This window comes from Oncorhynchus mykiss, chromosome 17, assembly GCF_013265735.2.
Source record: "Oncorhynchus mykiss isolate Arlee chromosome 17, USDA_OmykA_1.1, whole genome shotgun sequence".
In the NCBI taxonomy this organism is placed as follows: Eukaryota; Metazoa; Chordata; class Actinopteri; order Salmoniformes; family Salmonidae; genus Oncorhynchus; species Oncorhynchus mykiss.
The window spans coordinates 90,502,320-90,525,008 of NC_048581.1; the positions used below are offsets into that span (position 1 = coordinate 90,502,320).

Here is a 22,689-nt window from a genome sequence, read left to right on the forward strand (position 1 = left end):
TGTAGTTAGTTATGTAGTTAGTTATGTAGTTAGTTATGAATGCAGTACAAACCATAGTCCGTAGATGGACACACATTATATGCATTATGACAATACAAATCTATTAAACTTTAATCTCAGACAAGATCAGACATCTGTCAGAGGAATACTATTTGATGCTTTGCTCCTCTCTGTATGGATGGCCCGAAACCGTGACAACGGGCAGCTAGCCATGAAGAGGGCACTAGGAAGGACGTAGCTGTTTCTCATTTCACATGTATACAGACCTATTCATTACACTGAAGAGAAACACAACTCATCTCACTATAATATACTGATGGTTGGTGGTTGGGACAGGTGTGAGGGCTGCCAAACAATTCTAAAGTAAAAAAAACGAATTCCTGAAGTTATAACAAGCTTTGTGTCTTGTTTTTACCTTACGCCTTACATTATTCATTTTATTTGAAGTACAACTTCATCTTCAGTACAACTTCATAGTACAACTTCAACTTCAGAAGCTTGATGTTCTCTTTCTTGTTTGTTTCATAAAAAATGTCTTTCCACTCCATTTTAGAAGCCTCACGCAACTCACTTCTACTATTCAGTTTGGAGAAATGATCCCTGAAGGTAAAACCTTACGTTTTATTCTGATATATATATATATGCAGACCGGCACAGTAGTCGAGATACTTATGATGATAAACAATTACTTTTCAAGTCAGACAATCCACCCCTTGAGGCATTGTTAAACTAGACAGTGATAACGTTTATTCAGGTACCTATAGGTAAGAGATTGCATTGAGTCGCTGGTTGGATTGTGTGGAAGAATGGAATCACTTTCTCCATGACGGAATAAGGGGACAAACCCCTGTATGGGTAAAGAAGACGAAACGTCTTCCTCCAAAAACCTATTATGATTATTATTGATTATGAAGGTACTTTTGAATTGTCCTCAAAGAAATACAAGTACACTAAGCTGTTTTCAGGGAATAGAAAAGAAAGAAAAATAATACCAAATGGTTTTATTTCATGTTGATACATTCTCAGATAACACCACATAAAAGTTGCATGAGTGGTCAAACATATATATATATATATTTTTTTTTTAAATCTCACACAACATTGGCACATAAGCAGCAAGGGCAACATGAATATACTTAGTACAAACAGTATAAAAACAGACTTGTTTTTTATTTTTTATTTTGTGTGTTTTGTTTTTAAATATATATATATATTCATGTTATTTTTCCCCACAATTGTTTTCCATAGTTGCAGGGCATTTAAGAAAAATCCAAGACAAAATTAAAGCCATATTCTACCTTCAGTGAGAAGATGTCAACCAACCAAAAAAAAAAGCAAAAAAGGATTATAATAACATGAATAATAATAGTCATCTTGTATGCCATTAAAAGCAAGGCTAGTGAATCACGTGTTGTGAAATCTCCATCTTTTTGTATTTTTATATATATATATTCTTTGACTTAATCTTAACATCAAACATAGCAGGCATGCATCGACAACTTCTACATGGGGGGGGACCGCTGTAAATCTGAAACCCACTGGAATCAGTCTAGTTTTTATATCAAGCTAATAAAGCCTTGACTGGACTGGGCGCTGGAGCTCTCTTTTAGTCACTTTAAAAACACACTCGATTGGTCAATGTACTGTACCTGTTCAACATACTGAAAACACAGTCGATGGTCAATGTTCCTGTACCTGTTCAACATACTGAAAACACAGTCGATGGTCAATGTTCCTGTACCCATTCAACATACTGAAAACAGTCGAGGGTTTAATGTTACTGTACCTGTTCAACATACTGAAAACACAGTCGATGGTCAATGTTACTGTACCCGTTCAACATACTGAAAATACAGTCGAGGGTTTAATGTTACTGTACCTGTTCAACATACTGAAAACACAGTCGATGGTTTAATGTTACTGTACCAGTTCAACATACTGAAAACAGTCGAGGGTTTAATGTTCCTGTACCCGTTCAACATACTGAAAACACAGTCGATGGTTTAATGTTACTGTACCTGTTCAACATACTGAAAACAGTCGAGGGTTTAATGTTACTGTACCCGTTCAACATACTGAAAACACAGTCGATGGTTTAATGTTACTGTACCTGTTCAACATACTGAAAACAGTCGAGGGTTTAATGTTCCTGTACCCGTTCAACATACTGAAAACACAGTCGATGGTTTAATGTTACTGTACCTGTTCAACATACTGAAAACAGTCGAGGGTTTAATGTTACTGTACCCGTTCAACATACTGAAAACACAGTCGATGGTCAATGTTCCTGTACCCGTTCAACATACTGAAAACAGTCGATGGTTTAATGTTACTGTACCTGTTCAACATACTGAAAACAGTCGAGGGTTTAATGTTACTGTACCCGTTCAACATACTGAAAACACAGTCGAGGGTTTAATGTTACTGTACCTGTTCAACATACTGAAAACACAGTCGAGGGTTTAATGTTACTGTACCCGTTCAACATACTGAAAACAGTCGATGGTTTAATGTTACTGTACCTGTTCAACATACTGAAAACACAGTCGAGGGTTTAATGTTACTGTACCTGTTCAACATACTGACAACACAGTCGAGGGTTTAATGTTACTGTACCCGTTCAACATACTGAAAATACAGTCGAGGGTTTAATGTTACTGTACCTGTTCAACATACTGACAACACAGTCGAGGGTTTAATGTTACTGTACCCGTTCAACATACTGAAAATACAGTCGAGGGTTTAATGTTACTGTACCTGTTCAACATACTGACAACACAGTCGAGGGTTTAATGTTACTGTACCTGTTCAACATACTGAAAATACAGTCGATAGTTTAATGTACTGTACCCGTTCAACATACTGAAAGCATGTCTGTAGAAAACTCCCCAAACACATATAAGGGAATGTAAAAATCAGATACCGTGCGTCTTTCTTGTCGACCGACATATAGCCAGAATCGAAAACGTGAAAAAATACTTGACATCTCAGAGACAAGAATATGGCTTTAATTGACTGTGCATCCAAACAGCAAAGAATAAATACATTGAGATCTTTAGAAAATCTACAACAAATGTAACGGATAGGCCAATAGAACCTCAAACTTTTTTTTCGACAGGAATTTTGGAAAACTTGCAATTTGGAAGGACATTAAAAGACAAGAAACAGCCCCGTGGCAGGTACAGGTAGGTCAATTAAAGGTAAGTCCTCCAGCACAGGTGTGTCCTCCAGCACAGGTGTGTCCTCCAGCACAGGTGAGTCCTCCAGGACAGGTGAGTCCTCCAGGACAGGTGTGTCCTCCTGCTGCAGCCAGCGTACCTGTAGAGACACACCTATAGGGAGTGGGGGGCCAGCTCTGAGGGGTCTGCAGAGACACACTCTAATCCTGAGGAGGAACACAGGTTTTTTGTCCAAACCAGTTCTATGCCTCTTTTTTTTCTCTCTCTGGAATCATTTAACAAAACAAATTATTTTGTAAATTATTTTGCTCCCAACAGAAATGTCCGTCTTGATTTTCCACCATGAAAAAAACATCAGTTAGCCAGACAGAATCCTCTGTTTGAAAGGAAAGCTCTAGAACCCAGAACCCACCCATTGTCACTGTGTTGTTCTGGAGTTCCAGGGTTCTGGGGGGTTCTGCAGGTTCCGGGGTGTGAGTGGGCAGTAAAGCAGCATGGACATAAACATAGTTTGGATTTCCTTTATGTTGCCAATTGGGCAGGAGGGGCAGGAGACCAAGCATCTCCAAACAGCCTGCCCTTCTCTCTGATGATGGCTGTTAGATCACAATGTCATTGTAGCTCACATACTTCTTCTTTGCTGCCGGACCTGGAGAGGAGATAAGAAAAATATGTTTTTCAAATACAGTAGATATAATGGTTCAGATATGTTCTTATTTCTTCATAGCCTGGGGCTATGTGTTTTATAGTATTGACTAGGGGTTATGTGTTATATAGTAGTGACTAGGGGTTATGTGTTTTATAGTGAGTTGGGGTTGTGTGTTTTATAGTGACTAGGGGTTATGTGTTTTATAGTATTGTGACTAGGGGTTATGTGTTTTATAGTAGTGACTAGGGGTTATGTGTTTATAGTGACTAGGGGTTATGTGTTTTATAGTAGTGACTAGGGGTTATGTGTTTTATAGTAGTGACTAGGGGTTATGTGTTTTATAGTAGTGACTAGGGGTTATGTGTTTTATAGTAGTGACTAGGGGTTATGTGTTTATAGTGACTAGGGGTTATGTGTTTTATAGTGAGTTGGGGTTGTGTGTTTTATAGTGACTAGGGGTTATGTGTTTTATAGTATTGACTAGGGGTTATGTGTTTTATAGTAGTGACTAGGGGTTATGTGTTTTATAGTGACTAGGGGTTATGTGTTTTATAGTGACTAGGGGTTATGTGTTTCATAGTAGTGACTAGGGGTTGTGTGTTTTATAGTAGTGACTAGGGGTTATGTGTTTTATAGTAGTGACTAGGGGTTATGTGTTTTATAGTAGTGACTAGGGGTTATGTGTTTTATAGTAGTGACTAGGGGTTATGTGTTTTATAGTAGTGACTAGGGGTTATGTGTTTTATAGTAGTGACTAGGGGTTATGTGTTTTATAGTAGTGACTAGGGGTTATGTGTTTTATAGTAGTGACTAGGGGTTATGTGTTTTATAGTAGTGACTAGGGGTTATGTGTTTTATAGTAGTGACTAGGGGTTATGTGTTTTATAGTAGTGACTAGGGGTTATGTGTTTTATAGTATTGACTAGGGGTTATGTGTTTTATAGTGACTAGGGGTTATGTGTTTTATAGTATTGACTAGGGGTTATGTGTTTTATAGTAGTGACTAGGGGTTATGTGTTTTATAGTGACTAGGGGCTATGTGTTTTATAGTGAATAGGGATTATGTGTTTTATAGTGACTAGGGGTTATGTGTTTTATAGTAGTGACTAGGGGTTATGTGTTTATAGTGACTAGGGGTTATGTGTTTTATAGTGAGTGGGGGCTATGTGTTTTATAGTAGTGACTAGGGGTTATGTGTTTTATAGTATTGACTAGGGGTTATGTGTTTTATAGTATTGACTAGGGGTTATGTGTTTTATAGTAGTGACTAGGGGTTATGTGTTTTATAGTGACTAGGGGTTATGTGTTTATAGTAGTGACTAGGGGTTATGTGTTTATAGTGACTAGGGGTTATGTGTTTTATAGTATTGACTAGGGGTTATGTGTTTTATAGTAGTGACTAGGGGTTATGTGTTTTATAGTAGTGACTAGGGGTTATGTGTTTTATATTGAGTGGGGGCTATGTGTTTTATAGTAGTGACTAGGGGTTATGTGTTTTATAGTAGTGACTAGGGGTTATGTGTTTTATAGTAGTGACTAGGGGTTATGTGTTTTATAGTAGTGACTAGGGGTTATGTGTTTTATAGTAGTGAATAGGGGTTATGTGTTTTATAGTAGTGACTAGGGGTTATGTGTTTTATAGTATTGACTAGGGGTTATGTGTTTTATAGTAGTGACTAGGGGTTGTGTGTTTTATAGTAGTGACTAGGGGCTATGTGTTTTATAGTATTGACTAGGGGTTATGTGTTTTATAGTAGTGACTAGGGGTTATGTGTTTTATAGTATTGACTAGGGGTTATGTGTTTTATAGTAGTGACTAGGGGTTGTGTGTTTTATAGTAGTGACTAGGGGCTATATGTTTTATAGTAGTGACTAGGGGCTATATGTTTTATAGTAGTGACTAGGGGTTATGTGTTTTATAGTAGTGACTAGGGGTTGTGTGTTTTATAGTAGTGACTAGGGGTTATGTGTTTTATAGTATTGACTAGGGGCTATGTGTTTTATAGTGAGTGGGGGCTATGTGTTTTATAGTAGTGACTAGGGGTTATGTGTTTTATAGTAGTGACTAGGGGTTATGTGTTTTATAGTATTGACTAGGGGTTATGTGTTTTATAGTAGTGACTAGGGGTTATGTGTTTTATAGTGAGTGGGGGTTATGTTTTTATAGTGAGTGGGGGTTATGTGTTTTATAGTGAGTGGGGGTTATGTGTTTTATAGTGACTAGGGGTTATGTGTTTTATAGTGAGTGGGGGATATTTGTTTTATAGTGAGTGGGGGTTATGTGTTTTATAGTGACTAGGGGTTATGTGTTTTATAGTGAGTGGGGGTTATGTGTTTTATAGTGAGTGGGGGTTATGTGTTTTATAGTGACTAGGGGTTATGTGTTTTATAGTGACTAGGGGTTATGTGTTTTATAGTGAGTGGGGGTTATGTGTTTTATAGTGACTAGGGGTTATGTGTTTTATAGTGAGTGGGGGTTATGTGTTTTATAGTGAGTGGGGGTTATGTGTTTTATAGTATTGTGACTAGGGGTTATGTGTTTTATAGTAGTGACTAGGGGTTATGTGTTTTATAGTGACTAGGTGTTATGTGTTTTATAGTAGTGACTAGGGGTTATGTGTTTCATAGTATTGACTAGGGGTTATGTGTTTTATAGTATTGACTAGGGGTTATGTGTTTTATAGTATTGACTAGGGGTTATGTGTTTTATAGTAGTGACTAGGGGCTATGTGTTTTATAGTGAGTGGGGGCTATATGTTTTATAGTAGTGACTAGGGGTTATGTGTTTCATAGTATTGACTAGGGGTTATGTGTTTTATAGTAGTGACTAGGGGTTATGTGTTTTATAGTGACTAGGGGTTATGTGTTTTATAGTGACTAGGGGTTATGTGTTTCATAGTATTGACTAGGGGTTATATGTTTTATAGTAGTGACTAGGGGTTATGTGTTTTATAGTATTGACTAGGGGTTATGTGTTTTATAGTAGTGACTAGGGGTTATGTGTTTTATAGTAGTGACTAGGGGTTATGTGTTTTATAGTGACTAGGGGTTATGTGTTTTATAGTAGTGACTAGGGGTTATGTGTTTTATAGTAGTGACTAGGGGTTATGTGTTTTATAGTAGTGACTAGGGGTTATGTGTTTTATAGTAGTGACTAGGGGTTATGTGTTTTATAGTAGTGACTAGGGGTTATGTGTTTTATAGTAGTGACTAGGGGTTATGTGTTTTATAGTAGTGACTAGGGGCTATGTGTTTTATAGTAGTGACTAGGTGTTATATGTTTTATAGTAGTGACTAGGGGTTATGTGTTTTATAGTAGTGACTAGGGGTTATGTGTTTTATAGTATTGACTAGGGGTTATGTGTTTTATAGTGACTAGGGGTTGTGTGTTTTATAGTATTGACTAGGGGTTATGTGTTTTATAGTAGTGACTAGGGGTTGTGTGTTTTATAGTATTGACTAGGGGTTATATGTTTTATAGTAGTGACTAGGGGTTATGTGTTTTATAGTAGTGACTAGGGGTTATGTGTTTTATAGTAGTGACTAGGGGTTATGTGTTTTATAGTAGTGACTAGGGGTTATGTGTTTTATAGTAGTGACTAGGGGTTATGTGTTTCATAGTATTGACTAGGGGTTATATGTTTTATAGTAGTGACTAGGGGTTGTGTGTTTTATAGTAGTGACTAGGGGCTATATGTTTTATAGTAGTGACTAGGGGCTATATGTTTTATAGTAGTGACTAGGGGTTATGTGTTTTATAGTAGTGACTAGGGGTTGTGTGTTTTATAGTAGTGACTAGGGGTTATGTGTTTTATAGTATTGACTAGGGGCTATGTGTTTTATAGTGAGTGGGGGCTATGTGTTTTATAGTAGTGACTAGGGGTTATGTGTTTTATAGTAGTGACTAGGGGTTATGTGTTTTATAGTATTGACTAGGGGTTATGTGTTTTATAGTAGTGACTAGGGGTTATGTGTTTTATAGTGAGTGGGGGTTATGTTTTTATAGTGAGTGGGGGTTATGTGTTTTATAGTGAGTGGGGGTTATGTGTTTTATAGTGACTAGGGGTTATGTGTTTTATAGTGAGTGGGGGATATTTGTTTTATAGTGAGTGGGGGTTATGTGTTTTATAGTGACTAGGGGTTATGTGTTTTATAGTGAGTGGGGGTTATGTGTTTTATAGTGAGTGGGGGTTATGTGTTTTATAGTGACTAGGGGTTATGTGTTTTATAGTGACTAGGGGTTATGTGTTTTATAGTGAGTGGGGGTTATGTGTTTTATAGTGACTAGGGGTTATGTGTTTTATAGTGAGTGGGGGTTATGTGTTTTATAGTGAGTGGGGGTTATGTGTTTTATAGTATTGTGACTAGGGGTTATGTGTTTTATAGTAGTGACTAGGGGTTATGTGTTTTATAGTAGTGACTAGGGGTTATGTGTTTTATAGTAGTGACTAGGGGTTATGTGTTTTATAGTGACTAGGTGTTATGTGTTTTATAGTAGTGACTAGGGGTTATGTGTTTCATAGTATTGACTAGGGGTTATGTGTTTTATAGTATTGACTAGGGGTTATGTGTTTTATAGTATTGACTAGGGGTTATGTGTTTTATAGTAGTGACTAGGGGCTATGTGTTTTATAGTGAGTGGGGGCTATATGTTTTATAGTAGTGACTAGGGGTTATGTGTTTCATAGTATTGACTAGGGGTTATGTGTTTTATAGTAGTGACTAGGGGTTATGTGTTTTATAGTGACTAGGGGTTATGTGTTTTATAGTGACTAGGGGTTATGTGTTTCATAGTATTGACTAGGGGTTATATGTTTTATAGTAGTGACTAGGGGTTATGTGTTTTATAGTATTGACTAGGGGTTATGTGTTTTATAGTAGTGACTAGGGGTTATGTGTTTTATAGTAGTGACTAGGGGTTATGTGTTTTATAGTGACTAGGGGTTATGTGTTTTATAGTAGTGACTAGGGGTTATGTGTTTTATAGTAGTGACTAGGGGTTATGTGTTTTATAGTAGTGACTAGGGGTTATGTGTTTTATAGTAGTGACTAGGGGTTATGTGTTTTATAGTAGTGACTAGGGGTTATGTGTTTTATAGTAGTGACTAGGGGTTATGTGTTTTACAGTATTGACTAGGGGATATTTGTTTTATAGTATTGACTAGGGGTTATGTGTTTTATAGTAGTGACTAGGGGTTGTGTGTTTTATAGTATTGACTAGGGGTTATATGTTTTATAGTAGTGACTAGGGGTTATGTGTTTTATAGTAGTGACTAGGGGTTATGTGTTTTATAGTAGTGACTAGGGGTTATGTGTTTTATAGTAGTGACTAGGGGTTATGTGTTTTATAGTAGTGACTAGGGGTTATGTGTTTCATAGTATTGACTAGGGGTTATATGTTTTATAGTAGTGACTAGGGGTTATGTGTTTTATAGTATTGACTAGGGGTTATGTGTTTTATAGTATTGACTAGGGGTTATGTGTTTTATAGTAGTGACTAGGGGCTATGTGTTTTATAGTGAGTGGGGGCTATATGTTTTATAGTAGTGACTAGGGGTTATGTGTTTCATAGTATTGACTAGGGGTTATGTGTTTTATAGTAGTGACTAGGGGTTATGTGTTTTATAGTGACTAGGGGTTATGTGTTTTATAGTGACTAGGGGTTATGTGTTTCATAGTATTGACTAGGGGTTATATGTTTTATAGTAGTGACTAGGGGTTATGTGTTTTATAGTATTGACTAGGGGTTATGTGTTTTATAGTAGTGACTAGGGGTTATGTGTTTTATAGTAGTGACTAGGGGTTATGTGTTTTATAGTGACTAGGGGTTATGTGTTTTATAGTAGTGACTAGGGGTTATGTGTTTTATAGTAGTGACTAGGGGTTATGTGTTTTATAGTAGTGACTAGGGGTTATGTGTTTTATAGTAGTGACTAGGGGTTATGTGTTTTATAGTAGTGACTAGGGGTTATGTGTTTTACAGTATTGACTAGGGGATATTTGTTTTATAGTATTGACTAGGGGTTATGTGTTTTATAGTAGTGACTAGGGGTTGTGTGTTTTATAGTATTGACTAGGGGTTATATGTTTTATAGTAGTGACTAGGGGTTATGTGTTTTATAGTAGTGACTAGGGGTTATGTGTTTTATAGTAGTGACTAGGGGTTATGTGTTTTATAGTAGTGACTAGGGGTTATATGTTTTATAGTAGTGACTAGGGGTTATGTGTTTCATAGTATTGACTAGGGGTTATATGTTTTATAGTAGTGACTAGGGGTTATGTGTTTTATAGTAGTGACTAGGGGTTATGTGTTTTATAGTAGTGACTAGGGGTTATGTGTTTTATAGTAGTGACTAGGGGTTATGTGTTTTATAGTAGTGACTAGGGGTTATGTGTTTTATAGTAGTGACTAGGGGTTGTGTGTTTTATAGTAGTGACTAGGGGTTATGTGTTTTATAGTAGTGACTAGGGGTTATGTGTTTTATAGTAGTGACTAGGGGTTGTGTGTTTTATAGTAGTGACTAGGGGTTATGTGTTTTATAGTAGTGACTAGGGGTTATGTGTTTTATAGTAGTGACTAGGGGTTATGTGTTTTATAGTAGTGACTAGGGGTTGTGTGTTTTATAGTAGTGACTAGGGGTTATGTGTTTTATAGTAGTGACTAGGGGTTATGTGTTTTATAGTAGTGACTAGGGGTTATGTGTTTTATAGTAGTGACTAGGGGTTGTGTGTTTTATAGTAGTGACTAGGGGTTATGTGTTTTATAGTAGTGACTAGGGGTTGTGTGTTTTATAGTAGTGACTAGGGGTTATGTGTTTTATAGTAGTGACTAGGGGTTGTGTGTTTTATAGTAGTGACTAGGGGTTATGTGTTTTATAGTAGTGACTAGGGGTTGTGTGTTTTATAGTAGTGACTAGGGGTTATGTGTTTTATAGTATTGACTAGGGGTTATGTGTTTTATAGTAGTGACTAGGGGTTATGTGTTTTATAGTAGTGACTAGGGGTTATGTGTTTTATAGTAGTGACTAGGGGTTATGTGTTTTATAGTATTGACTAGGGGTTATGTGTTTTATAGTAGTGACTAGGGGTTATGTGTTTTATAGTAGTGACTAGGGGTTATGTGTTTTATAGTAGTGACTAGGGGTTATGTGTTTTATAGTAGTGACTAGGGGTTATGTGTTTTATAGTAGTGACTAGGGGTTGTGTGTTTTATAGTAGTGACTAGGGGTTATGTGTTTTATAGTAGTGACTAGGGGTTATGTGTTTTATAGTGAATAGGGGTTATGTGTTTTATAGTGACTAGGGGTTATGTGTTTTACAGTATTGACTAGGGGATATTTGTTTTATAGTATTGACTAGGGGTTATGTGTTTTATAGTAGTGACTAGGGGTTGTGTGTTTTATAGTAGTGACTAGGGGTTATGTGTTTTATAGTAGTGACTAGGGGTTATGTGTTTTATAGTAGTGACTAGGGGTTATGTGTTTTATAGTGACTAGGGGTTATGTGTTTTATAGTAGTGACTAGGGGTTGTGTGTTTTATAGTAGTGACTAGGGGTTATGTGTTTTATAGTAGTGACTAGGGGTTATGTGTTTTATAGTAGTGACTAGGGGTTATGTGTTTTATAGTGAGTGGGGGCTATGTGTTTTATAGTGACTAGGAGTTATGTGTTTTATAGTAGTGACTAGGGGTTATGTGTTTTATAGTAGTGACTAGGGGTTATGTGTTTTATAGTAGTGACTAGGGGTTATGTGTTTTATAGTAGTGACTAGGGGTTATGTGTTTTATAGTGAGTGGGGGCTATATGTTTTATAGTATTGACTAGGGGCTATGTGTTTTATAGTATTGACTAGGGGTTATGTGTTTTATAGTAGTGACTAGGGGCTATGTGTTTTATAGTAGTGACTAGGGGTTATGTGTTTTATAGTAGTGACTAGGGGTTGTGTGTTTTATAGTAGTGACTAGGGGTTATGTGTTTTATAGTAGTGACTAGGGGTTATGTGTTTTATAGTAGTGACTAGGGGTTGTGTGTTTTATAGTAGTGACTAGGGGTTATGTGTTTTATAGTAGTGACTAGGTGTTATGTGTTTTATAGTAGTGACTAGGGGTTATGTGTTTTATAGTAGTGACTAGGGGTTATGTGTTTTATAGTATTGACTAGGGGTTATGTGTTTTATAGTAGTGACTAGGGGTTATGTGTTTTATAGTAGTGACTAGGGGTTATGTGTTTTATAGTAGTGACTAGGGGTTATGTGTTTTATAGTAGTGACTAGGGGTTATGTGTTTTATAGTAGTGACTAGGGGTTATGTGTTTTATAGTAGTGACTAGGGGTTATGTGTTTTATAGTAGTGACTAGGGGTTATGTGTTTTATAGTAGTGACTAGGGGTTATGTGTTTTATAGTGACTAGGGGTTATGTGTTTTATAGTAGTGACTAGGGGTTATGTGTTTTATAGTAGTGACTAGGGGTTATGTGTTTTATAGTAGTGACTAGGGGTTATGTGTTTTATAGTAGTGACTAGGGGTTATGTGTTTTATAGTAGTGACTAGGGGTTATGTGTTTTATAGTAGTGACTAGGGGTTATGTGTTTTATAGTAGTGACTAGGGGTTATGTGTTTTATAGTGACTAGGGGTTATGTGTTTTATAGTGACTAGGGGTTATGTGTTTTATAGTAGTGACTAGGGGTTATGTGTTTTATAGTAGTGACTAGGGGTTATGTGTTTTATAGTAGTGACTAGGGGTTATGTGTTTTATAGTGAGTGGGGGCTATATGTTTTATAGTATTGACTAGGGGTTATGTGTTTTATAGTAGTGACTAGGGGTTATGTGTTTTATAGTAGTGACTAGGGGTTATGTGTTTTATAGTAGTGACTAGGGGTTATGTGTTTTATAGTAGTGACTAGGGGTTATGTGTTTTATAGTAGTGACTAGGGGTTATGTGTTTTATAGTAGTGACTAGGGGTTATGTGTTTTATAGTAGTGACTAGGGGTTATGTGTTTTATAGTAGTGACTAGGGGTTGTGTGTTTTATAGTATTGACTAGGGGTTATGTGTTTTATAGTGAATAGGGGTTATGTGTTTTATAGTAGTGACTAGGGGTTATGTGTTTATAGTGACTAGGGGTTATGTGTTTTATAGTAGTGACTAGGGGTTATGTGTTTTATAGTAGTGACTAGGGGTTATGTGTTTTATAGTAGTGACTAGGGGTTATGTGTTTTATAGTAGTGACTAGGGGTTATGTGTTTTATAGTGACTAGGGGTTATGTGTTTTATAGTGACTAGGGGTTATGTGTTTTATAGTAGTGACTAGGGGTTATGTGTTTTATAGTAGTGACTAGGGGTTATGTGTTTTATAGTAGTGACTAGGGGTTATGTGTTTTATAGTGAGTGGGGGCTATATGTTTTATAGTATTGACTAGGGGTTATGTGTTTTATAGTAGTGACTAGGGGTTATGTGTTTTATAGTAGTGACTAGGGGTTATGTGTTTTATAGTAGTGACTAGGGGTTATGTGTTTTATAGTGACTAGGGGTTATGTGTTTTATAGTATTGTGACTAGGGGTTATGTGTTTTATAGTAGTGACTAGGGGTTATGTGTTTTATAGTGACTAGGGGTTATGTGTTTTATAGTAGTGACTAGGGGTTATGTGTTTTATAGTAGTGACTAGGGGTTATGTGTTTTATAGTAGTGACTAGGGGTTATGTGTTTTATAGTGAGTGGGGGCTATGTGTTTTATAGTGACTAGGGGTTATGTGTTTTATAGTATTGACTAGGGGTTATGTGTTTTATAGTAGTGACTAGGGGTTATGTGTTTTATAGTAGTGACTAGGGGTTATGTGTTTTATAGTAGTGACTAGGGGTTATGTGTTTTATAGTAGTGACTAGGGGTTATGTGTTTTATAGTAGTGACTAGGGGTTGTGTGTTTTATAGTAGTGACTAGGGGTTATGTGTTTTATAGTAGTGACTAGGGGTTATGTGTTTTATAGTAGTGACTAGGGGTTATGTGTTTTATAGTAGTGACTAGGGGTTATGTGTTTTATAGTAGTGACTAGGGGTTGTGTGTTTTATAGTAGTGACTAGGGGTTATGTGTTTTATAGTAGTGACTAGGGGTTGTGTGTTTTATAGTAGTGACTAGGGGTTATGTGTTTTATAGTAGTGACTAGGGGTTGTGTGTTTTATAGTAGTGACTAGGGGTTATGTGTTTTATAGTAGTGACTAGGGGTTGTGTGTTTTATAGTAGTGACTAGGGGTTATGTGTTTTATAGTATTGACTAGGGGTTATGTGTTTTATAGTAGTGACTAGGGGTTATGTGTTTTATAGTAGTGACTAGGGGTTATGTGTTTTATAGTAGTGACTAGGGGTTATGTGTTTTATAGTATTGACTAGGGGTTATGTGTTTTATAGTAGTGACTAGGGGTTATGTGTTTTATAGTAGTGACTAGGGGTTATGTGTTTTATAGTAGTGACTAGGGGTTATGTGTTTTATAGTAGTGACTAGGGGTTATGTGTTTTATAGTAGTGACTAGGGGTTGTGTGTTTTATAGTAGTGACTAGGGGTTATGTGTTTTATAGTAGTGACTAGGGGTTATGTGTTTTATAGTGAATAGGGGTTATGTGTTTTATAGTGACTAGGGGTTATGTGTTTTACAGTATTGACTAGGGGATATTTGTTTTATAGTATTGACTAGGGGTTATGTGTTTTATAGTAGTGACTAGGGGTTGTGTGTTTTATAGTAGTGACTAGGGGTTATGTGTTTTATAGTAGTGACTAGGGGTTATGTGTTTTATAGTAGTGACTAGGGGTTATGTGTTTTATAGTGACTAGGGGTTATGTGTTTTATAGTAGTGACTAGGGGTTGTGTGTTTTATAGTAGTGACTAGGGGTTATGTGTTTTATAGTAGTGACTAGGGGTTATGTGTTTTATAGTAGTGACTAGGGGTTATGTGTTTTATAGTGAGTGGGGGCTATGTGTTTTATAGTGACTAGGAGTTATGTGTTTTATAGTAGTGACTAGGGGTTATGTGTTTTATAGTAGTGACTAGGGGTTATGTGTTTTATAGTAGTGACTAGGGGTTATGTGTTTTATAGTAGTGACTAGGGGTTATGTGTTTTATAGTGAGTGGGGGCTATATGTTTTATAGTATTGACTAGGGGCTATGTGTTTTATAGTATTGACTAGGGGTTATGTGTTTTATAGTAGTGACTAGGGGCTATGTGTTTTATAGTAGTGACTAGGGGTTATGTGTTTTATAGTAGTGACTAGGGGTTGTGTGTTTTATAGTAGTGACTAGGGGTTATGTGTTTTATAGTAGTGACTAGGGGTTATGTGTTTTATAGTAGTGACTAGGGGTTGTGTGTTTTATAGTAGTGACTAGGGGTTATGTGTTTTATAGTAGTGACTAGGTGTTATGTGTTTTATAGTAGTGACTAGGGGTTATGTGTTTTATAGTAGTGACTAGGGGTTATGTGTTTTATAGTATTGACTAGGGGTTATGTGTTTTATAGTAGTGACTAGGGGTTATGTGTTTTATAGTAGTGACTAGGGGTTATGTGTTTTATAGTAGTGACTAGGGGTTATGTGTTTTATAGTAGTGACTAGGGGTTATGTGTTTTATAGTAGTGACTAGGGGTTATGTGTTTTATAGTAGTGACTAGGGGTTATGTGTTTTATAGTAGTGACTAGGGGTTATGTGTTTTATAGTAGTGACTAGGGGTTATGTGTTTTATAGTGACTAGGGGTTATGTGTTTTATAGTAGTGACTAGGGGTTATGTGTTTTATAGTAGTGACTAGGGGTTATGTGTTTTATAGTAGTGACTAGGGGTTATGTGTTTTATAGTAGTGACTAGGGGTTATGTGTTTTATAGTAGTGACTAGGGGTTATGTGTTTTATAGTAGTGACTAGGGGTTATGTGTTTTATAGTAGTGACTAGGGGTTATGTGTTTTATAGTGACTAGGGGTTATGTGTTTTATAGTGACTAGGGGTTATGTGTTTTATAGTAGTGACTAGGGGTTATGTGTTTTATAGTAGTGACTAGGGGTTATGTGTTTTATAGTAGTGACTAGGGGTTATGTGTTTTATAGTGAGTGGGGGCTATATGTTTTATAGTATTGACTAGGGGTTATGTGTTTTATAGTAGTGACTAGGGGTTATGTGTTTTATAGTAGTGACTAGGGGTTATGTGTTTTATAGTAGTGACTAGGGGTTATGTGTTTTATAGTAGTGACTAGGGGTTATGTGTTTTATAGTAGTGACTAGGGGTTATGTGTTTTATAGTAGTGACTAGGGGTTATGTGTTTTATAGTAGTGACTAGGGGTTATGTGTTTTATAGTAGTGACTAGGGGTTGTGTGTTTTATAGTATTGACTAGGGGTTATGTGTTTTATAGTGAATAGGGGTTATGTGTTTTATAGTAGTGACTAGGGGTTATGTGTTTATAGTGACTAGGGGTTATGTGTTTTATAGTAGTGACTAGGGGTTATGTGTTTTATAGTAGTGACTAGGGGTTATGTGTTTTATAGTAGTGACTAGGGGTTATGTGTTTTATAGTAGTGACTAGGGGTTATGTGTTTTATAGTGACTAGGGGTTATGTGTTTTATAGTGACTAGGGGTTATGTGTTTTATAGTAGTGACTAGGGGTTATGTGTTTTATAGTAGTGACTAGGGGTTATGTGTTTTATAGTAGTGACTAGGGGTTATGTGTTTTATAGTGAGTGGGGGCTATATGTTTTATAGTATTGACTAGGGGTTATGTGTTTTATAGTAGTGACTAGGGGTTATGTGTTTTATAGTAGTGACTAGGGGTTATGTGTTTTATAGTAGTGACTAGGGGTTATGTGTTTTATAGTGACTAGGGGTTATGTGTTTTATAGTATTGTGACTAGGGGTTATGTGTTTTATAGTAGTGACTAGGGGTTATGTGTTTTATAGTGACTAGGGGTTATGTGTTTTATAGTAGTGACTAGGGGTTATGTGTTTTATAGTAGTGACTAGGGGTTATGTGTTTTATAGTAGTGACTAGGGGTTATGTGTTTTATAGTGAGTGGGGGCTATGTGTTTTATAGTGACTAGGGGTCATGTGTTTTATAGTATTGACTAGGGGTTATGTGTTTTATAGTAGTGACTAGGGGTTATGTGTTTTATAGTAGTGACTAGGGGTTATGTGTTTTATAGTAGTGACTAGGGGTTATGTGTTTTATAGTAGTGACTAGGGGTTATGTGTTTTATAGTAGTGACTAGGGGTTGTGTGTTTTATAGTAGTGACTAGGGGTTATGTGTTTTATAGTAGTGACTAGGGGTTATGTGTTTTATAGTAGTGACTAGGGGTTATGTGTTTTATAGTAGTGACTAGGGGTTATGTGTTTTATAGTAGTGACTAGGGGTTATGTGTTTTATAGTGAGTGGGGGCTATATGTTTTATAGTATTGACTAGGGGTTATGTGTTTTATAGTAGTGACTAGGGGTTATGTGTTTTATAGTAGTGACTAGGGGTTATGTGTTTTATAGTGACTAGGGGTTATGTGTTTTATAGTAGTGACTAGGGGTTATGTGTTTAATAGTAGTGACTAGGGGTTATGTGTTTTATAGTAGTGACTAGGGGTTATGTGTTTTATAGTGAGTGGGGGCTATATGTTTTATAGTATTGACTAGGGGCTATGTGTTTTATAGTATTGACTAGGGGTTATGTGTTTTATAGTAGTGACTAGGGGCTATGTGTTTTATAGTAGTGACTAGGGGTTATGTGTTTTATAGTAGTGACTAGGGGTTGTGTGTTTTATAGTAGTGACTAGGGGTTATGTGTTTTATAGTAGTGACTAGGGGTTATGTGTTTTATAGTAGTGACTAGGGGTTGTGTGTTTTATAGTAGTGACTAGGGGTTATGTGTTTTATAGTAGTGACTAGGGGTTATGTGTTTTATAGTAGTGACTAGGGGTTATGTGTTTTATAGTAGTGACTAGGGGTTGTGTGTTTTATAGTAGTGACTAGGGGTTATGTGTTTTATAGTAGTGACTAGGGGTTATGTGTTTTATAGTATTGACTAGGGGTTATGTGTTTTATAGTATTGACTAGGGGTTATGTGTTTTATAGTAGTGACTAGGGGTTATGTGTTTTATAGTATTGACTAGGGGTTATGTGTTTTATAGTGACTAGGGGTTATGTGTTTTATAGTAGTGACTAGGGGTTATGTGTTTTATAGTAGTGACTAGGGGTTATGTGTTTTATAGTAGTGACTAGGGGTTATGTGTTTTATAGTAGTGACTAGGGGTTATGTGTTTTATAGTAGTGACTAGGGGTTATGTGTTTTATAGTAGTGACTAGGGGTTATGTGTTTTATAGTAGTGACTAGGGGTTATGTGTTTTATAGTAGTGACTAGGGGTTATGTGTTTTATAGTAGTGACTAGGGGTTATGTGTTTTATAGTAGTGACTAGGGGTTATGTGTTTTATAGTAGTGACTAGGGGTTATGTGTTTTATAGTAGTGACTAGGGGTTATGTGTTTTATAGTAGTGACTAGGGGTTATGTGTTTTATAGTAGTGACTAGGGGTTATGTGTTTTATAGTAGTGACTAGGGGTTATGTGTTTTATAGTAGTGACTAGGGGTTATGTGTTTTATAGTAGTGACTAGGGGTTATGTGTTTTATAGTAGTGACTAGGGGTTATGTGTTTTATAGTAGTGACTAGGGGTTATGTGTTTTATAGTAGTGACTAGGGGTTGTGTGTTTTATAGTAGTGACTAGGGGTTATGTGTTTTATAGTATTGACTAGGGGTTGTGTGTTTTATAGTATTGACTAGGGGTTATGTGTTTTATAGTAGTGACTAGGGGTTATGTGTTTTATAGTAGTGACTAGGGGTTATGTGTTTTATAGTATTGACTAGGGGTTATGTGTTTTATAGTATTGACTAGGGGTTATGTGTTTTATAGTATTGACTAGGGGTTAGGTGTTTTATAGTATTGACTAGGGGTTATGTGTTTTATAGTATTGACTAGGGGTTAGGTGTTTTATAGTATTGACTAGGGGTTATGTGTTTTATAGTATTGACTAGGGGTTAGGTGTTTTATAGTAGTGACTAGGGGTTGTGTGTTTTATAGTAGTGACTAGGGGTTATGTGTTTTATAGTATTGACTAGGGGTTAGGTGTTTTATAGTAGTGACTAGGGGTTATGTGTTTTATAGTAGTGACTAGGGGTTATGTGTTTTATAGTAGTGACTAGGGGTTATGTGTTTTATAGTAGTGACTAGGGGTTATGTGTTTTATAGTAGTGACTAGGTGTTATGTGTTTTATAGTATTGACTAGGGGTTATGTGTTTTATAGTAGTGACTAGGGGTTATGTGTTTTATAGTGAGTGGGGGCTATGTGTTTTAGTTTTTATTAAGTAAAATACACAGTGTATTGTGTTGGCTAGGGATAAGGACGAGGGTAAGTTACACAATGTGTTAGTACAGGATACATGCACAATAACAGCAGGATAGTGGTACATGCTTGAACAGCTGTAACTGCAGGGACAACGTTAACAGGGTAAACAACTCTTCATCTGACAATTGAGGTTTCTAACAGCACCCTGTATGACTCACTACCTAGCATATAGAGACGTCACAAAGTCATCACACCTCTTGTCTTATTCCACATTGTGTTGTGTTACAACCTGAATTTAAAAATGATTCAATTTGAGATTTGTTGTTTTTGTTGTTGTCACCTGCCTACACACAACACAATACCCTCAAAATGTCAAAGTGAAATCATGTTTTTACAAATGAATTACAACATGAAAAGCTGAAATGTCTTGAGTCATTAAGTGTTTAAACCCTTTGTTATGGGAAGCCTAAATATGTTCTGGACACAAAAAATTTGCTCAAGAAATCACATAATACTCAATACACATGGACTCATTCTGAGTGCAATAATAGTGTTAAACATAATTTTTTAATGACTACCTCATCTCTGAATCCCACACATACAATTATCTGTATGTTAAGCAGTGAATTTCAAACACATTTTTAACCTTTAACCTTTAACCTTTAACCGCCTTGCAAAGGAGGATTGATTGGTAGATGGGCAAAAACAAAAAAAAGCAGACATTTAATATCCCTTTGATGACGTTATTGATCACAATTTGGATGGTGTATCAATACACCCAGTCACTACAAAGATACAGGCGTCCTTCCTAACTCAGTGTATCAATACACCCAGTCACTACGAAGATACAGGCGTCCTTCCTAACTCAGTGTATCAATACACCCAGTCACTACAAAGATACAGGCGTCCTTCCTAACTCAGTGTATCAATACACCCAGTCACTACAAAGATACAGGCGTCCTTCCTAACTCAGTGTATCAATACACCCAGTCACTACAAAGATACAGGCGTCCTTCCTAACTCAGTGTATCAATAAACCCAGTCACTACAAAGATACAGGCGTCCTTCCTAACTCAGTGTATCAATACACCCAGTCACTACAAAGATACAGGCGTCCTTCCTAACTCAGTGTATCAATACACCCAGTCACTACAAAGATACAGGAGTCCTTCCTAACTCAGTGTATCAATACACCCAGTCACTACAAAGATACAGGAGTCCTTCCTAACTCAGTGTATCAATACACCCAGTCACTACAAAGATACAGGCGTCCTTCCTAACTCAGTGGATCAATACACCCAGTCACTACAAAGATACAGGCGTCCTTCCTAACTCAGTGGATCAATACACCCAGTCACTACAAAGATACAGGCGTCCTTCCTAACTCAGTGTATCAATACACCCAGTCACTACAAAGATACAGGCGTCCTTCCTAACTCAGTGTATCAATACACCCAGTCACTACAAAGATACAGGCGTCCTTCCTAACTCAGTGTATCAATACACCCAGTCACTACAAAGATACAGGCGTCCTTCCTAACTCAGTGTATCAATACACCCAGTCACTACAAAGATACAGGCGTCCTTCCTAACTCAGTGTATCAATACACCCAGTCACTACAAAGATACAGGAGTCCTTCCTAACTCAGTGTATCAATACACCCAGTCACTACAAAGATACAGGCGTCCTTCCTAACTCAGTGGATCAATACACCCAGTCACCACAAAGATACAGGCGTCCTTCCTAACTCAGTGTATCAATACACCCAGTCACTACAAAGATACAGGCGTCCTTCCTAACTCAGTGTATCAATACACCCAGTCACTACGAAGATACAGGCGTCCTTCCTAACTCAGTGTATCAATACACCCAGTCACTACAAAGATACAGGCGTCCTTCCTAACTCAGTGTATCAACACACCCAGTCACTACAAAGATACACCGTCCTTCCTAACTCAGTGTATCAACACACCCAGTCACTACGAAGATACAGGCGTCCTTCCTAACTCAGTGTATCAATACACCCAGTCACTACAAAGATACAGGCGTCCTTCCTAACTCAGTGTATCAATACACCCAGTCACTACAAAGATACAGGCGTCCTTCCTAACTCAGTGTATCAATACACCCAGTCACTACAAAGATACAGGCGTCCTTCCTAACTCAGTGTATCAATACACCCAGTCACTACAAAGATACAGTCGTCCTTCCTAACTCAGTGTATCAATAAACCCAGTCACTACAAAGATACAGGCGTCCTTCCTAACTCAGTGTATCAATACACCCAGTCACTACAAAGATACAGGAGTCCTTCCTAACTCAGTGGATCAATACACCCAGTCACTACAAAGATACAGGCGTCCTTCCTAACTCAGTGTATCAATACACCCAGTCACTACAAAGATACAGGCGTCCTTCCTAACTCAGTGTATCAATACACCCAGTCACTACAAAGATACAGGCGTCCTTCCTAACTCAGTGTATCAATACACCCAGTCACTACAAAGATACAGGCGTCCTTCCTAACTCAGTTGCCGGAGAGGAAAGAAACCGCTCAGGGATTTCACCATGAGGATTTCACCATGATTGAGGATGAGGATTTCATCTTCTTCACCCTCTCGCCATCTCATTCACCCTCTACCTCTCCCTATCCTTCAAACTCTCCCTCTCCTTCACCCTCTCTCCATCTCCTTTACCCTCTCCCTCTCCCTATCCTTCACCCTCTCCCTCTCCTTCAACCTCTCCCTCTCCTTCACCATCTCTCCATCTCCTTCACCCTCCCTCTCTCCCTATCCTTCAACCTCTCCCTCTCCTTGACCCTCTCTCCATCTCCTTCACCCTCTCCCTATCCTTCAACCTCTCCATCTCCTTCACCATCTCTCCATCCTCTTCACCCTCTCCCTCTCCCCATCCTTCAACCTCTCTCTCTCCTTCACCATCTCTCCATCTCCTTCACCCTCTCCCTCTCCCTATCCTTCAACCTCTCCCTCTCCTTCACCATCTCTCCATCTCCTTCAACCTCTCACTCTCCCTATCCTTCAACCTCTCCCTCTCCTTCAACATCTCTCCATTTCCTTCACCCTCTCCCTATCCTTCAACCTCGCCCTCTCCTTCACCCTCTCCATTTCCTTTACCCTCTCTCCATCTCCTTTACCTTCTGCCTCTCCCTATCCTTCAACCTCTCCCTCTCCTTCACCCTCTCCATCTTCTTCACCCTCTCTCCATCTCCTTCACCCTCTCTCCATCTCCTTCACCCTCTCCCTCTCCCTCTCCCTATCCTGAATATGTGGACATCTATAAGTACCTAGGTGTCTGGCTAGACTCTAAACTCTCCTTCCAGACCCATATCAAACATCTCCAATCGAAAATCAAATCAAGAGTCGGCTTTCTATTCCGCAACAAAGCCTCCTTCACTCACGCCGCCAAACTTACCCTAGTAAAACTGACTATCCTACCGATCCTCGACTTCGGCGACGTCAGCTACAAAATTGCTTC

At 37.6% G+C, this 22,689-nt stretch overlaps 1 protein-coding gene and 1 long non-coding RNA gene across 2 annotated transcripts in view; both read right to left on the bottom strand.

Annotated features, from left to right (window-relative positions):
- Positions 1-956: 956 nt before the first annotated feature.
- Positions 957-2,612, bottom strand: LOC110494821. Its single transcript, XR_005037107.1, has 2 exons — positions 1,787-2,612; positions 957-1,649 (listed from the first exon to the last, which is right to left on the bottom strand). It is a non-coding gene; the product is annotated as an uncharacterized LOC110494821 (long non-coding RNA).
- Positions 2,613-2,751: 139 nt separating this feature from the next.
- LOC110493301 (metabotropic glutamate receptor 7-like) overlaps positions 2,752-22,689 on the bottom strand; it is a 361,224-nt gene continuing 341,286 nt past the window's right edge. Inside the window, exon 11 of the mRNA XM_036950952.1 lies at positions 2,752-3,828. Within this exon, the coding sequence (XP_036806847.1) occupies positions 3,779-3,828 (50 nt within the window). The 3' untranslated portion in view covers positions 2,752-3,778. The remainder of the gene's footprint in view (positions 3,829-22,689) is intronic.